This window comes from Ptychodera flava, chromosome 7, assembly GCF_041260155.1.
Source record: "Ptychodera flava strain L36383 chromosome 7, AS_Pfla_20210202, whole genome shotgun sequence".
NCBI classification, from domain to species: domain Eukaryota; kingdom Metazoa; phylum Hemichordata; class Enteropneusta; family Ptychoderidae; genus Ptychodera; species Ptychodera flava.
The window spans coordinates 9090646-9108201 of NC_091934.1; the positions used below are offsets into that span (position 1 = coordinate 9090646).

The 17556-nt window shown below is 39.1% G+C and overlaps 1 protein-coding gene across 1 annotated transcript; it reads right to left on the reverse strand.

Moving 5' to 3' along the window:
• Positions 1–6595: 6595 nt before the first annotated feature.
• On the reverse strand, positions 6596–17256 carry LOC139136710 (zinc finger CCCH-type antiviral protein 1-like). The gene is made up of 5 exons (XM_070704523.1): positions 14851–17256; positions 13614–13806; positions 12959–13188; positions 11776–12024; positions 6596–9850 (listed from the first exon to the last, which is right to left on the reverse strand). Exons 1-5 carry the CDS (start codon positions 17154–17156, stop codon positions 9415–9417), a joined length of 3414 nt encoding a protein of 1137 aa, XP_070560624.1. The 5' UTR covers positions 17157–17256; the 3' UTR covers positions 6596–9414.
• Between the last annotated feature and the right edge of the window lie 300 nt (positions 17257–17556).

Consider the following 17556-nt stretch of genomic DNA (forward strand, 5'->3'; position numbering starts at 1 on the left):
TTTCAAAATACCCGTCATTTGCTGAGATAGAATCATCTCTGCCAAGAGACAGACATGACATGACACCAATCTTTTGCACTGAATATTTCTAAAGGCTCTGCTTTATATACGTTTCAAATTGCTGACAATAATATCTTCTCTCAATAAACGTGTATTTCTTCCAAAGAGTCAAAAAACATCACCGTTGAGCTTGTTGAAGAACTGCAGGGTTTTCATAATCAGATCTATACCTGACAGCAAAGTCAAATGCTGCAGGTAAGAAATCTACAGAAAACCAAAAACCTAAGCGGCCTCTCGCCCACCTCGTTTCATCCCAAGCGTGATATGAAAGGTTTACGCATTTGTTATTTCGTTTACACATATACACACACACCATACTTGTATAGGATCAGTGGTTCATGATCTTTGCGTACTAAACAACAGGAGTTTTTCGATATGTCTCTCAATTGTTTGATTTGCTTATCAAATAGACATTCTGACGTGCCCACATATTGTTTTTCAATGTCAGCTAACAATGAACTTAAAGGTGTTTGTAAAATCATGTGTAATCCTGGGCGTGGATTGTGACCTTTACGCGACGGATAGCAGATATTGCAGGCGCGCTCAGGTCGCATGGCCTACTTCTGCTATTACCTAATTCAATGGAAAACAAAGTGAAAGAAGAAAAATTGTCGGCGTTTTCGTTTTGTTCGGCTGAGGGTCGGAGAAGGCATGAGTATATTACTTTCGGTGAGTGAAAAACGAAATTGAATAAAAATACAGCTCATATCGAATGTCAAAGGTATATAACGTATAAATGCCAAGGTCAAAAGTCACAAAGCTTTGAACTATACTGAGTTTCCGGTATCGTCTATTATTGTCTATACTAAAGTATATACACACAGACGTCATATATTCTCTCTCTCTCTCTCTCTCTCTCTCTCTCTCTCTCTCTCTCTCTCTCTCTCTCTCTCTCAGTATTGGCAATCTTTAGACAATTTCATTTTCTTTCTTTTTCCCCCTAATTCATAAGATATGTTGAAGTACGAGAAATAATTATTGATTTTGTGACGACATATTGGGACAAGCTCCGAACATTTTTATTGAACAGCATATATTTATACGCATTAATTATTTGCAACTTTTTTCTGACGTGCAAGTATTACTGACATTTTTTTCCTTTGCACTTTGTATTAATTTTAAGTGGGTGTCAAGCTATTAAATAGCGTACGTCAGCCATGTGCCAATGACTCAGAATCTTTGTTTAAGGTAGTATGCGCCTCGAAAGTGAAAGACTTAACCTTTTGCTCAAACTTTCCATAAAGAATCTTTAACCATTCTCTTTCAAAATCAAGAATAAAAATCGAGGGTCACCATGCAAATTTCGGAACTAGAGAAACAAATAGCCCAAAATTTACCGATAATTACAATTCAAAATGGCCACAATCCCCGTGTTAACTCTATGGAGAAAAATAAATTGTCGAATTTCGAAAAACTAAGCTGTTGAAAAGTTTTCTTACATCAACGTCCACAAGTGGTATAGCAGAAAAGAATTGTAAAAATCTGAGAGCCCGAATATCTGTCCCCGAGGCGCGTTCTACCTTAACAAGTAGCTTTTGAAGAATTTGATAACTTCCAAGTTGAAAACTGTGATCGAGGCCACGAGGGAGTCTCCCTCCCGATGCTGCCGTTTGGAAATATAACGTTGAAAATAGTGATGTCTGGAAGACTAAATCACATCTCACTGGTCCAGTCAAAACTACAAGCCTTGTCCAGTCATGTGGTGATTCATAGATCAATTGTCCAACTCTATACTGTTTATCTTTATTTGTCAATAAATAACCACCTCCGCTGATTATCCTTTTTGAATGACGTTCTCCAATTCCTTCCATCCCGGTCGTACATAATGACCGCTCTGTTAATGAGGAAAGACATAAGGTGTGTCATTACATCACTTTACTGACAACGTCACTTTGTGAAAATAGCACAGGCGCCTATAACAGTATACGCATATATACCCTGCAATTCAACGGGCGCATGTAGAGTGGTGTATGTGATCGGGGTCAGTCGAGGTCAATGATACAATCGCTATGGACGACTGACCTTGGCGTGTGTAGCCGGTACTTTATTCACAGTTCCCTTTTAATACAGGCCACCATTGTTGCGAAAGATTTCTTCCACTGCTCGTTAGTTTATTGACGTAGCTACTAACCTCCACAATACAGATTCATATATTCATTCAAACCATTCATTCAACCACACCAGAAGTAAAGGCTTAATCTATTGCCCGCTTGGGCAAAATTGTCCTTTTGCATGCCTATCCATTGATATTGTTTACACCTCAGCATTTTGAAATTTAGAATACTAAGCTCAAGTAGAAATACCCGGTATTTCACTCATCAACACAACTTTTAGTGTCAATTGTTGCTGTTTAAAACTGAATTTTACCGGTAATCTGAACTAGAATTCATTTTTCAACAACCAGCTTAATATTACACATTTTACATATCGGTCTGTGTTTACAAAGGTAATATTCCGAATGCAGCCACATATAAGGTGAATAATAAGAAAGTTTGCTCATTTTCCAGAGTATAAATGATGACATTACTATCAAAAGTAACTGAGTTCCTTATGAAATTTATGGGTTTTATTCAATTGCAGAACCCAGGACAGATTGTAATGTAGGTTGTCACATTAGTGGCGTCTGTGCAAATAATTTAGCGTATGCTGACGACATGACTTTACTCAGCCCAAGTGCGAAGGGCTTACAGTGTCTCCTTAGAATATGTGAAATTTACGCCAAAGAGTTTGACATCACTTTCAATCCTTGTAAAACTGTGTACAGTGCATGATTTTTAATGGGACAAAAGTAAAAGTCCAAAGAATTCCTAGACTGACACTCAATGATAAAACACTGAGTTTTGTATCCACGCATACCTACCTTGGTCATGTCATTTGTAGAGGTATGTATGACGATGACGATATTGAAAGACAGAGACGGGCATTTTGTATTAGAGCGAACATGTTATTGAGGCAATTTAAATGTTGTAGTCCAGAAGTGAAAAAGACTTTATTTGCAGCTTACTGTGGAAATCTATACTGTTGCCATCTTTGGGTAACTTATAAAGTTAAAGTTATGAATAAGTTAAAGGTTATGTATAATAATGTATGGAGAAGACTTTTAGGTCTTCCTTCATTTAGTAGTGCTTCTGCGATGTATGCTACAAATCATATCATGTCTCTTGGAGAAGTTATGCGCAGAAATATCTATAGCTTTAAATGTAGACTTGAAAAATCAACAAATGTACTTATTGCCGCTATCTCCTCATCAGATAGAGTAATTGATAGTGCATTCTTCAAGTTCTGGAGAAAACAACTGTATTTGAAGCAGTTTTTTCTTTTCTTTTTTTTCCCAAAATTCTGAGTTTTGTTTTCATTTTCATTTACTACATTTCTTTTCTGTATATGGACAACCCAGTCTGAAATAAGTAATAATAATAATAATAATAAGACTAAATTCTTATCGTTTGACCAGATTGGGCCAATTCGTCCTTGATTAACACAAGTTTCTGTCATATTTTATTTGTATCCGGCACAATGTTGGTATCCTTTGTGTTTCTATCTCAGTGTCACCGATGAACGTTTACAAGTAAGCCGCATAATTTTTTCAAAAAGTATATTTTCCTCCATTCGATAATTTCACGAACTTTTCTCAGTTTACGGTTTACTCGAGCTTTAGCTTAACAGCGCCGAACTAAAAAAATGTATTCATTTTCCCTAAACGCTGTAGGTTTGTAAACCCCCTAGGCAGCGTTCTGTTATCATGGCCGGCGATGGGCCAGCAAATTCTTACTGCGCATGGGTCAAAATAAGTTAACCCCCTACCAATTGCCCTCCAAAATTGATGACCCCCCCCCTGGTACTCTATGACGTCATCGGACATTTATGTCCGAGCCGGGTTCAAAGGGTTAAGATGACAAGACATGACCACCTCCCCCACATTGCTTGAGTAAGTATTGATCCAATTTTGAACGATAACACTGGCCATTACCGGTGCACAGATACAATATAACATCAGTGGAAAAGATATGTTTTCCAACATCCTGCTCATCTTACAGAACTTGTATACATCGTATACTGTGTTCTGGAAGGTTAAAAAAAAGTTCTTCATCACTTGTGCTACTGCCAATTACATGGATTACAACATCATCATCGTCTTCCTGAGTCTGATATGTCACTGTCACTATCTGTATTATTTTGAACAGTTTCCAAATAATGTATGGTCTTTCCCTGAGTTTCAATGTTTCTCTGTTCTCTCCTGAGTACATCACAAGTAACTGCTTTGATTTTGTCCCCTTTGTTCCCTTTGGTTTGGACTGGCCACCAGTCGCTTGGCTTTTCTCAGTCTGTAGCTGCCGTTACTGAGCTGGATTGTGGGGGCCATCGCGTTCAGCCTACGATCTATGCGACAGCCCTACTTCTAACACGACAGTCTGCTGTTCTGTTTTGATATTTATACGCCCACAGACTTGGAGCAAATCTAGTATTTGTTCAGTTTTTGTACATATACTGTACATATTGTGTACTTCTCAACAGGCATTGAAGCAAAACATACCTGGTATTTCTGTTGATATACGCAGGTTGATTGAAACTCTGTAACGTTCAACCACACAGGAAACTTGTGCATTTTCACATGTAGATGCATCTTTCAGAGGAAAATGTTGCATTTGGAATTCCCTCAAATCACCAAAAATGCCAGGATATAAGGTCATGAAGGGTCAAATAGGCAATTTACAGGCCTACGTACCCATTTCTGCCATTGGGTAAGGAGATGGAAAGTGAGCTACGGTAAAAGTGCTTGATCAAGGACATGCTTCCTTGTGGAATACTCTGGCCACAATACCATAATGCCACCTGAAGAAAAAGGATGCTTTACTACATACAATCTACACATATTTTATACATTTTAAGAGTTATAATACAAAAAGGTACAATTATGTATTTCTTCCTTATTGTTAATTGACATAAAAGAGAAGTCCATTGAAACTTTTCATTTATATTCCAGCCTTTGTTTTTATTTATCCGGACACGTTTTTATCCTGAAAACTGGTCAGATATCAACAGTAGTGCAATGCAATTTACCCTCAATTCACAAGACGACAAGCCTGTATAGAGTTGCAAAGGCAAGATGTTCATGTGACCGATAATACGTATACTTTTATTCAGATTCACAGTGAAATGACTTCAGAGAATGAAATCGTGCAGAGAATCATTTTTGTTTCCCCGAATATTTTGAACACCGAAACTGCTTTATGACTGGATGGATACCTATGAAAATTAAGTGACCCCCGTCTATGACCCCACTTCCAGTTTTCAAATTTCAGGTGACCCCCTGGATTTCGCCGGCCCACCCAGGCCGTTATAACTGAACGCTCCCTTATTGACAGTCAGATACAGTCTTAGGGCATAGTATTCACCCGGTGGATATGTAACTGACGAGGAAACAAATCGCGCAATATAGCGTGCGAAATATTGCCAAAAGCTTCATAGATAATTTTCTATCTTCTTGAAAGGGGTCATCATTTTTTGATTTAATGAGGGTGGTTTCACTCACAGATTGTGACGTAGGCACGGAAAAAGTTGCCTGCCCAATCCATAATAAGTGCACGCTCTTCGCATAATGGTTGTTCTGACAAAAATCATGAGATCCTTTGATTTACAGAATCAACGTCCAAATACCTTACAGTAATAACAAAACAAATGTTATTATACAGACGCCATAAGGCAGTATATGCCTTTAAAGTGAAGACACTAGTCTTTTGCCCAATATTTCCACACACAAACTATCAGCCATTCTCTTACCAAATCACGAATGATAATAACCGTGAAAAGTTTGGTACAAGAGAAACAAATTGCCGAACATTTACCCATATTTGAAATTAAAAATTGCCGGAATCCCTGGGTTAACTCTATGGTGAAAATAATATTTTCGAAAGAATTTAGACGGTGATCTTTTTCGTACTTCAAGAGCTTTAATATGAGCCCCAAACAAGTGGTAAAAGAGGCACAAAGGATTTGCAAAAATATGAGAGACTCTGTGCTAATATTTGTCTCCAAGGCACGTTCTACAAAATGCACATGGAAGTACGAACAACAGCAGGCCTGAATTTCAAACGGTTAGAACTAATAAATACAATAACTCTTTCTGGCTTAATCGTCCACGTGTTCATTCTTGTGCAGCAGACATACATTTCATTGTGGCTCAATATCGCAATTAGAAGACATCTTTAATTACTTTATGCTTTCTATGTTTGAAAAACTCAGTCTGTTCATTTGAAAGCATTGCCATGTCAAATTCAGTAGATTGTCGATCGGATTCGAACCCACAACATACGGCACCCTGTCACCGATTGAAGATATCGCAGTCAAAACCGCTCGGCCAAATCCTCACCCTTAAAAATAGTGGTTCAATAACCGAGCTACGTTGTTAGAATGGTGAGGCAAATTTCATACGTCGATGACCAGACGTAAATTGAAAACTAAAGAGGCAACACTAGAGAATTTGAAGGTCCCTTGTTGTAGACAGCGCAGTCACACACCACAAAATAAAGCAAGGTTTTCCGGTGCTCAAACCTAAAGATTTATTAATCAAATAAAGATAGCTGTAATCAGGCAGTGATTTTTTGACGAAATGATGGTGGAAAAGTGAGAAATATTTAAACTCAAATTATTGCACGAAATACGATTAGAACTAATTTGGGATAATTGGATGGATAGTGATGTAATGTCGGTTTAATCGTATAATGTAAGCTCATTTGTTAAGCAATACACTTGTTTTAGGAGTAGTTTGTAATATTGCCCCATTCAGCTATTGGGCACCTAACACGTTTGAGAAATTTGAAAAATATGACGATCCAATTATCCCAAATTAGCTCCAATCGTGTTAACACAACTTTCTTTCCTCAAACGGCTCTAAAAAGTAAATCAATTGCACTCCATTCTCATATGATAAATGATAGCACAATACGTAATGTATTCATTGCGTTCATATGTTAGCAATCAAATTAATGTTTCTTTTGTCACCTGCGTTTCTATTCGAAAATAAATACTGAGTCACCGGATTCGTTTTTTAACATTTTCCTCGCCAAAATTACGCCTACTTTCTCTACTGAAATTATTATGACCAGTCAAACACAGCTGTTCCTCGTTTTTTTCTGCCGAAGGAACAGAAGCGGCGAATGATTCTTTACGAATAATACTCATCAATTTCATGACAATAAATTCTCCATAACAATACATAACTCGATATAGGAAACCAGCATTGTTAACTTGTGATGAAACAAGAACACAGTTGCTGATACAGTATTTGACGCAATGATGCAAGTCGCTGCTCCAATGTTTATATTTTTCACTGCTTTTGTTTTTTATATGGTTTCATGGTTTAATCCAATATTCCGTTGACCACAATATTTTCCATCCAACTCTAATTATTCACAAGGTAGTGTGGGCTTGTCAGAGTAAAATGGGCAGCAAGGTTGGCCAATTGTAACTAGTATAAAAGTAGTTTGCGCCTCGAAAGTGAGACTTAAACTTTCGCTCAAATTGAAATTTTGCTCACAATTTCCTCGATAAAACTTTCAACCACACTAGGACCAAATTGAAATAAAAAGTAAGGGTCGCGGCACAAAGCTAAGCACTTGAGAAACTAATTACCTAACATTTAGGGCCAACTGATACTTGAAATTCAAAATGGCCGCCATTCCTGTGTTAACTCTATAGAGAAAAATAAAATTTTCGATTTTCGAAAAAACTAAGACGGTGAAAAGTTTTCTTACGCCAAGAGCTTTAAAATGAACCCCCACAAGTGGTGTATCAGAAAAGAATTGTAAAAGTTTGAGAGTCCAAATTTCAGTCCCCGAGGCGCATTCTACATTAAGCACTGAGTAGTCCCTGTAGCCTACACATGGCCACAGCGATATTTATGACCCAGTCAACAAGAACAACGCACACTATGTCTACACAGATAGTGCTCACATTACAAAGTGTAACTGAACGGTTAGAAATACTCTTCGGAGTATAAAACAAGAAAATATAGAACACATACAGAACAAAATGCTGAAAAAGTATACCGCTATGTGTGTTACTGTTACCTCTTCAACTCTCTTAAACATGGTATCCTTGATGTTTGAGCTTTTCTCAGTTTAACACGATTGAGCTAATTTGGGATAATTGGATAGTGAAGTAAGGTCGTTTTTACCTGCAAATATAAGTTCATCTGCTTTTCTTGTCTTGTTTTTATGAGTAATTTGTAATATTGCAACATTCAGCTATATGGCATCTAACACTTTTGAGAAATTTGAAAAATATATTAATCCATGTATCCCAAATTAGTTCCAATCGTGTTGTTTACTGAGTTTCTGTTTTGGCTCGTTTTACTAGTTTCCCAAATATTTCAAGCAAGAATATGACGACACTGCTCTGTGATCTTACATAGGAACATAAAGAAAACCTTATTGCAGTCTAAAGTACACACAGCATACCTCAAAGGATTGTGTTGTTGCAAAGCAGTAATATGGCTCATGCTGTTCATGGGACTCGTGCAAGCCACAGCTTGTAGTACAGTAACAGAAATATGGGATTCACGGTTGCTGAGGCAGAATGAAATTTATCAGAAATAAACTTGTGAAACGATGTGAGCATTATTTTTTGTTAATTCACGGGATCTCCGCCAAACATTAAATTGGCAAATGTGGAAGCAGTGATTCCGAGGAACAATGTGTATTTTGCTATCTCTAATTTTACTATATTCAATATATAACTGTGCAAAAGTTCAACACTTAATATTCCAACACCGCAATATCAATAAATATTGGGAGTCAACTTGCCATGAACATTAAACTTTATAAATACAATCGAAAAATGGCTTTTAAACATCAGGAAACATAACAACATTGATTTTTATCCACAAAGATATCTCAATGGGCTTACAATGGAGTATTATTTATCCATTGTTTGATCAATCAATTAATTCTCGGTACCTTAAATATGATTTTGCCTCCAAACTGACTCACGAAAGTCCCAGACCGTCGATCATGTTTACAATTTACTGGGATTTCTACAGGTAAAACACGTACCATTACAGAAGCCACGGTACAATTTTAAGTCATGCAGGGATTTTATACAACAAATGTCTGAAAAGTTGAAAAGATGCATCATGAGCTAAGCTAATTTCATGAACAAACAGGACTTTTTGCCATACAAACGATTACATTTGCGTTACACGTGTTCAAAGATCACTATCTCAAACTCTTGCTGTTGTGAAAAGTCGATTTTTTTACCCACAATGCATTGCAACATCACGTGGGTTCCCCCCCCCCCCGCGACAAGACAGAAGATATTTAAGGTAGCCAGAAGACTGATTATTTCCACGCCCTCTTACATTCTTTCAATATCATCTTGCTTAATATAAGTTATAACATACTCTGGGTACACCTGACTGGTCTCAAAGATTACAAATATCTTAGGGTTGTCAACTTTATCTACGCAAGAATCGTATATGTCGCCGAATGGATCATTTACATTCTTTGGTGGGGGTCGGACATAATCTTGTTTTCCCTGTGCGTAATCGCCCACTAAAACACGCGCAAAGAACATCTTCCGGTACAGGTCGTCGGTCGCAATGTAGCTGTCCGAGAACTTGGCGGTCTTGGCGAAGTAGCTGCCGCTTCCGTATTTTCTTCCGACTCTGGAGCCGCTCAGTCGCCAGTCGAAATTCTGACGGCAGATCACGTGGACATACTGTTCGGGAGTTCCGTGGAAAAGATGGCGCACATCAACATCACCAGTTTTCTGCTTCATAGTCTCATGACGTCTGTAAAAGTACAAAAGTTACGATGATTTGTATTCGGTTCTGATGGAGTTCCAAGTGTAATCATAGAGAAAGATAGATAGAGTGGCAACGGGTATTGTTTAAGGCGTGAAGCGGTTACGTAACCTATCCATGTTCGCCTCGCCTCAGGTTGCTATCGCCTCTCTCTTCCGAAGAGTGCCGACCATGAATCCTTCGGTATTTTTCGGATTTTCGCCAATTGTTAAGCGAAAGTATGTCGGCAAAGTTTGTGTTGTTGTTGTCGTGTGTTGCTGAGCAGAATTGACGTGCTGGCGAAAACGGGAGTGTTTTGAGCTTCAGGAAAACGAGTTTTACCGTTTTAAAAATTCCTCTTATATTTTTATGAATATATAATGAGTGTGTTTGATCCAAATTTGAAAGTCTTTTATCGATACTGTCTGGTTTTACTCAATGGTTTACGGTCAGTCGTACCCTCTTTTACACGTGCGTCAAGGAAGGACATTTTATGAAACTGCTGGCGTGTTATGTTTTGATTGGCGTGAAGCAGTGTTTCTGGCCTGAGAGCTCACTAAGTAACTATGGTTGCTACGCGACTGGCAGTATGATGCCATCTCGTCGTATTTTTCGCATAATCTCGTGTAATCATCAACCACAAACAAAGCTTCCAAAAAGTTTAACACCTTTGGAGCTCATTTTAATATGAAAAGCCAATAGTCTACCGAGACGACCATGGAACAAAAGGCATGCAAGTGTTGCTACTCTGTCTATTTTACTCTGTGGTGTAATGAAGGAAAATTTGCTCTTTCAAAATTTGACAACATTTTCCTATCTTATGGTAGAATGTTCCTAGTGAACAAATATTCAGATCCTCCAACGTTTACAATATTGTTTGGCAAGACCCTTGTTTAGCCTTGTTTTGAAGCTTCTGGAGTAAATAACGTTTTCACCTGTTTAGTTTCCTGAAAACAGGATTTTTTCCATATAAAGATATAAAGATAACACAGTGGCGGCAGCCATTTTGAATTTCAAAGTTCGGTAAATATTTTGTGATTTGTTTCTCTAGTACCAAAGGTTTTTCAGTGACCCCAAATTTTCATTCTCGATTTTGAAAGACAAAGGTTGAAGTTTACATGTGAAAAGTTTGGGAAAAAGTTTAGGTCTTTCATTTTCGAGGCACGAACTACCTTAAGCTCGTATGGACTTATTTGGAAGCTAGCACTTTTGCCTAGATTGTTAACATTTCATTTTATTTAACCCCCCCTCCCAAAAAATACAAATAAACAAAAAAAAACAAACAAACGGGAAAAGCAAAAAAAAAAAACATTTCTGGCATAGCGATACATGGTCATTATAATACTCCTCTAATTACAAAAGTCCGGTGAACACGTTTCTGATAGGATTTTTAAGACAAATTGAAGTTTATAGAGTTTGTGGGAACATGGGCAAGAATTAAACTCCTTCATTTTAAATATGCATGATGTAACTTAATTAAAGTTTTGATGGGTATCAATCTGATGTTTGACATAAGAAACTGTTTATTTTATGAGCACCGTCTTGTATTTATACTTGTCATGTGTTTTACAGTTTCATTATTGCACGTGTTTCCCGCATTTGTTACTAAATGATTGCTAGTCACACCTGCTTAAAACTTCCACTACCTGACCCCTTCTTAGAAAACAAATAATGACATGCAGTTGACAATACATTTCTCCTAAATTGCAACCCTAGCAAAATACTTTTACGTGCCAAAAAGGGAGGTTTTTCCACTTGCTTAGATACAAATTCATTACTCGCCACATCTGTACTTTCACAAGAAGTGTTTTTCCAAGGGTACATTGCATTACATTGCAATAACGCAAAAAAACGAGGAAAAATTCTCTAATATGGTTTTCCACTGAAGTAGAAAGGTGACAATGAAAAGTGGCTGAGCAAAAGGTGTAACTTACTTGGTGAGGAAGCCCCACAAACTGTCATTTTGAACTCTCTCTATAGACACGATTAGATCATCTGGCATTGTTTCCTGGAACCGGGCAGCAATTTCTTGATATTCAGCTTTGGTGTTGCCATTGTCGGACAATGAGACCAGGCCATAACCTCCTTTGTCTGCGGCCGAACGATCCCAGTGCTTTGGATTGGCTGTGATGGGCGGGATGGCGCTCTTCTTGGCAGGCTTCGGAGCAGCTGATTTCTTCCTTCTGTGGGGTTTCACACATTCAGGTCAAAAAAGAGAGTTAAGAGAGTGTTTGAAAATAAAATGAGACATGGTAAACAAGTTGATGAAAACTGATCACTCGGAGATCTTGTTCATCAGCAACTTCAATTTCATGTCAGCGTACGTTCAAAACTTTCGTAATAACATTTGACATGTAGGGCGTTTGATAGAAGTATTTGAAAACTGCTCCTTCGAAAAATTCTCCCAAATGTAGAAAATTACCCTGAACAAACACAACAATTCTGCATTATTTGAACTACACAAACAATGAAATATCAGAATTTTTTATTGCAATTTTGCAAAACAAAACATGGTTATGAAAAGAATCACTGAGTTGTCATTTCAACACAAGAAGGAGATCCTAGTACCCTGTCGTGACTTCAATAGTGCACAATCATCGCCTGCTCTGTGCAATAATAACATGACAGAGGGATTGCATGTGTGTGGAAATTTTGAGCAGGAACAGAAAATCTGACTCTTTTGATTTCTTTGAGTTGTATACATACCAATTCTTGCTACCTTTTATAGCTTTTGTCCTGTGCTAGGGGGCACGATATGATGTTGCAATGAATTGTGGGTAGAAAGTAGCTTCTCACCACAGCAAGAGTTTGAGATAGTGCATCTAATAACTATTTTAATATCAAGTTAATCGTTGTCATTGCAAAAATGTTTTGTTAGTTCAGGAAGGAAAAATCATGTACAATCTAAAATTTCACTTTTGTTTCTGTAGCCTTCTGTGCTAATGTGAAGAAATCCACCATATTAAAAATATGGGCAACCACCCTAGACTTTGGTGACTCACTTAGGTGGCAAAATTGTATTTAAGGTACCGAGAATTGATTCTAGTTGTTAACAAATTATTATTTTGTTTGCTCAGATGCTACGAATAAAAATATCACATGCTCGTATACACTTACTCTGCCTTGATAGCTTTCACGTCATTGGCAGACAGATATTTTGGTCGTCTTCTCACTTCTCGTTTTACTGACGTCTTTTGATTCTGCTGAGTCATCTGTCCAAAGTGAATGGTGTATTCGTTTTCCAGACCAACGGAGAACTGTATGGACACTGGTTCCCCTTTTCGCATGAACAGTTGGTAGCTCACTTCTATTTCTGAACTTCTGACGGATGCAGAGCCGATGCCACCCTTGTTAAAAAAATACCGGAGACTTAATTGCATCTTTTCGACAGTGCCGAATGGTCACTGATATCACGGTCGCTGGAGTAGGAATGTTTATGGAGAGGGTCAACTAAGGGAACGTGCACAATTAACAGCTTGTTACAAATACACATTCACTGTTTGTAGTTGAACACTGGGGGCGCTGCTCTGTTAACCATGATGTGGGAGATTTTGTAAAGGAGCCACAGCAACCCAAATGAGCACTTTACAATCAGTTATGTGCATTTTTCAGTTTTTAAAAGTGTGAATGCAAATGTTCTGCTCACAAATATACATCATAAATACACCGACAACGAGACTCATAATGACGCGGACTCGACAGTGTCTCAAAAAGTGAAGGTTGATCATCAGAGAGATGCAACCATGCAAAACTTGCAAGATACACTGCTTACCTGTGCGCCATATTGACGCCACACGGCGCCATCTTTCCAGTACCAGATCCACTCAACAGCAAGCTTGTTCAATGGTTTAACAGTGGCGTAGGGATACGTTGAAATTCTGCGTAGTTCTACCACCTTCTTTTCGCCAAGGTCAATCAGCACCATCTTGTTGAAGTCTGCGATTGACTTATTTGTTCCGTCGAGGCTGAAAAAAACAAGTGCAAAGTTGCAATCATCATAAGAAATTAATATTGTCCGACCTTATTATTTGGTAATGATAGACTTCAACAAATTCATAACAGATTTCAAAACGTACATTTTGAAGTTATAATTTGCCATGTAAATTTACATTCCGCGTCACCATCTATAAGAGTGGTTTCTGCCATTTATGAGTGTGTGTGAGTGTGTATGTATATATATAGGCGTGTATGTAAGTGTATATATATATATATATATATATATATATATATATATATATATATATATATATATATATGCATGTATGTAAGTGTGTACAGGACCATATTTCTTTCGCCTTGTTATTGTTGACAAGTGAATTCTGGTACATACTACATTTCAAATGTAAACAATAACAGTACATTTTATCATGTATAGAACCGGTGTTAAATAGTGGTTTTCTAACACACTTTGGGGAATAGAACAATAATTTGCGAATGATATGCTGATAAAAATAGACACATCATCAAAGTTAAAGTTTCTGGCCCGTTAAAGATTGAGCCTTGTAAGGCTTGATTTAGAGTTGGACAGCATGCATCGACTTTGTTAAATTGAGGTGTTTTCAGGCATGCATTCATCCATCCCTATTCAAGATACATACATACATACATACATACATACATACATACATACATACATACATACATACATACATACATACATACATACATGCATGCATACATACATGCATGCATGCATGCATGAATGCATGCATGCATAATACATAGATACATACAAACATACATACGTCTACATACCGATAAAAGTTACATTATGAATGGATACAAATATAATGCTGAAAGTTTGTCTTCGTCTTAATTGGGACACTATGCAGGAGTGATGTTTGAGATTGTGTCGGTGCAGAGTATGATCGGATCCCTCCGACTTTTCAAGCACATCCGGTGGAAGTGCATCTGAAAAGGGCATGTCACAAACCCTTACATTATACTCACAGAGATAGACAACAGTAATGTAACCATAACACAAATAACATTTCAAGGTGTTTGCTCACCTGATTTGAATTTTCTCCTTATCGACGTCACAGAACTCTTTCTCTAAATGTCCACTCAAGTTTCCAGGTAAAGTCTTCCAGTTGTCTTTGGATGCAAGTTTTTGCCAGAAATAAGGAAGATGATTGTGATGTTGGTTGCATTCTTCTCCTTTCCTGCATTTTCCATCTAAGAAATACAGGCAGATTGTATCGTCTTTTTTAACCTCCTTCGTGGCTGAGACTTGTTTGGGATTTTGTTGCGGTGCCTGACTCTTAGTTTTGTCACCAGATTGATCTGGTGCCTGGTATTTTTTGGGAACAGCGCCTCCTAATGGCCCTTTCACACGTTCTCCCTTAGCGCCGTCCTTGTTTGAAGTCGCACCTTCGGACGCCCCACTTGAGGGACGGCGCTGTTGTGGCTTGGCCTGTACGTCCTTGGCTTTGCCTTTTTTCCCTGGGTTTGCAGGTTGCTGTGCTTTGTTGCCTTTATTTCCTTTGTTCTTTCCACCGACCACATCCACCTGCTGTAGTGACTGATGCAGGGTGACACTCTGGTCAGGGGTTGCATTGGCGGGATTCCTTGCATTTTGTTTACGCTTGTTCTTACCTTTCTGCTTCTTAGCCGCTTTATTTTCTCCACGATTTCCGACACCGGCCACCATTTTGCCTTCGTCACGTGACTCACACACACCTGCTCTCTGGTCCCCTGCAGCAGGAGCTCTTGATTTGGCAGAATTGCCACGCTGTCTGCCTTTGCCTTTCTTCGTTTGTTTATTTGTATCCTCCTTGGCGCTACTTGTCACTGAACACGACGACTGATCTGTCACTTGGGCAGTACAGCTGTCAACATTTAGATTCGACTGTTCGAGGACACGTTTGTTACGTCGTCTCCGGTTTCTCCGATTGCTCTTCTTTTTCTCCTCGTCTTCCACTTCTGGTTCTCCTTCGTCGTCTTCTTTGAATTCCTTATATATTTCCTGACCTGAAGCATCCATCACTCCTCCCTCTACTACCACCTCCATCTCATCAACCTCTTCTTCTCCCTCCTCCTCCTCTTCTTCTTCTTCCTCCTCCTCTTCTTCTTCAAGCTCATCGTCTTCGTCGGTGTCGTCCTCCTTGTCAGTGCTGTCTTCATAAAATATATCGCTGTCATCGCTTGCTTCTTTCTCATTTTCATCGGCCACTTCAAGGAGCTCCCCACAGTCTGCATCAGTAGACGTTTGAATGGTATCTTGGCTTTCAACGGTTTCCTCAACGCTAAAGGGTACACTAAGGTCATCGCCTGGTTCAGCTGACTCGCTAAGAGCACTCGCGACGGTGATGCCGGCTTGTTGGTTGCCCTGTTTACGCTGCTTCTGTCTTTTGCCCTTTTTCTTTTGCCTTTCACTTTCAGTTTCAATCGATGGGTCAGTATAAATGCGTGTTGTCAATTCATGGTCACCAGATTCGAGTTTCTCTGTTTGAATGCCTGACAGGCATTTATCGTCAAGGCTAAGTGCATCCATCCCATATTCCTCGAGTCCCGGCTCATCACCTTCGTCGCTGTCGACGTCGTCGTCTTCGTCCTTCTTAGATGTCCGCCGTTCGGTATCGCCAGCCTTCCTAGGCGCAGTCAGCCCTTTGCGGATGATTCCCAGTATCTCGTTCGGTGACGTGGTTGTGTCGATTGCAAACCTCCGCAGGATACGTTTCGGCTGAGTGGCGAAAACGTAGTGACCAAACTTACACTTCTTTCCGAATTTGCATGGAGCTCTGCCGGTAACAAACGTTCTGCACAGGTGGAGGTAGTAGCACTTATCACCGCGCTGACATCCGGAGGGGTTACTGTAGTCACGGCATAAACCCGGTGAAAATTCTCTGACGTCACCCTGCCTGATCAGAAATTTCAAATCTACAGGGTCAAGGAAAGCCATCTGGTTGGCCAGCAACACGCCGTTGTTATGTGGGTCTCCCTGAAGCTGGTGGGAGTGGTGACATTTGCGAGCAGTCGTAGCCGCCGAGGCGTCCCCAAAGGGACAGGTGCCCATGATGAACTGTTTACACACATGCAGGTTTGTGCAGGACTGTTTCTGACAACCGACTTTCGATCTGTAGGCAGGGCAGAGGCTAAGGGGAGTTTTCACGCCGACGACAAAGCTGCTACCTTCTCGTTCCAGTGTAAACATATTGGAACTCTGTAAGAAATAGATCTCAGGCTTTGTTCCGGCAAAATATTCGATGCACTTCACCTTACCGAGAGCGTCTGCAAGCTCTGATAGTTGCACACTGCCTCCATACAATCTGCATATGATTTGAATTAACTCTCGAACATTCCTTTGGTCGTCCATCTCAGAGGAAATTTTGCAGTGCTCTTTGAAAATTGGACAAAAATCGTTAAAGGGTCAGCAATATATCGCGATTTTAGGACAGCATATCAATTCTGCCTCGTTTTCGAAATTCGTCGAATAGGCAGGTCAAACGCAGTTAGGTCATATCGCTTCACGAGTTGATATTTATTGCGCATGATCGTAGGATACTCCAGCATTGCGAACGACGCGACTCATTATGTCCATAAAGTTTATTTCAGCTACGTCGGAGTTCTATCTATGGTTCGCGAAAGTAAATTATCTGAATTTTTGAGACCGTCAGGAAATAAAATACAGAATACTTTGATACCACCGATGTTCAGATTGAAGAAAATGTAATCATTATATTGTCATAATACAAGCTACAGTAATGTAGACAGTG

Bases quoted from the DNA above. Each gene is read 5' to 3' on its own strand.
- LOC139136710 (XM_070704523.1), bottom strand. From the start codon at position 17,156: ATGGACGACCAAAGGAATGTTCGAGAGTTAATTCAAATCATATGCAGA. The intron at 13,807-14,850 runs GTGAGCAAACAC...TGTTTTTTTCAG, and splicing joins AAGGAGAAAATTCAAATCAG to CCTCGACGGAACAAATAAGT. The intron at 12,025-12,958 runs GTAAGTGTATAC...GAAACCCCACAG, and splicing joins GTGAAAGCTATCAAGGCAGA to AAGGAAGAAATCAGCTGCTC.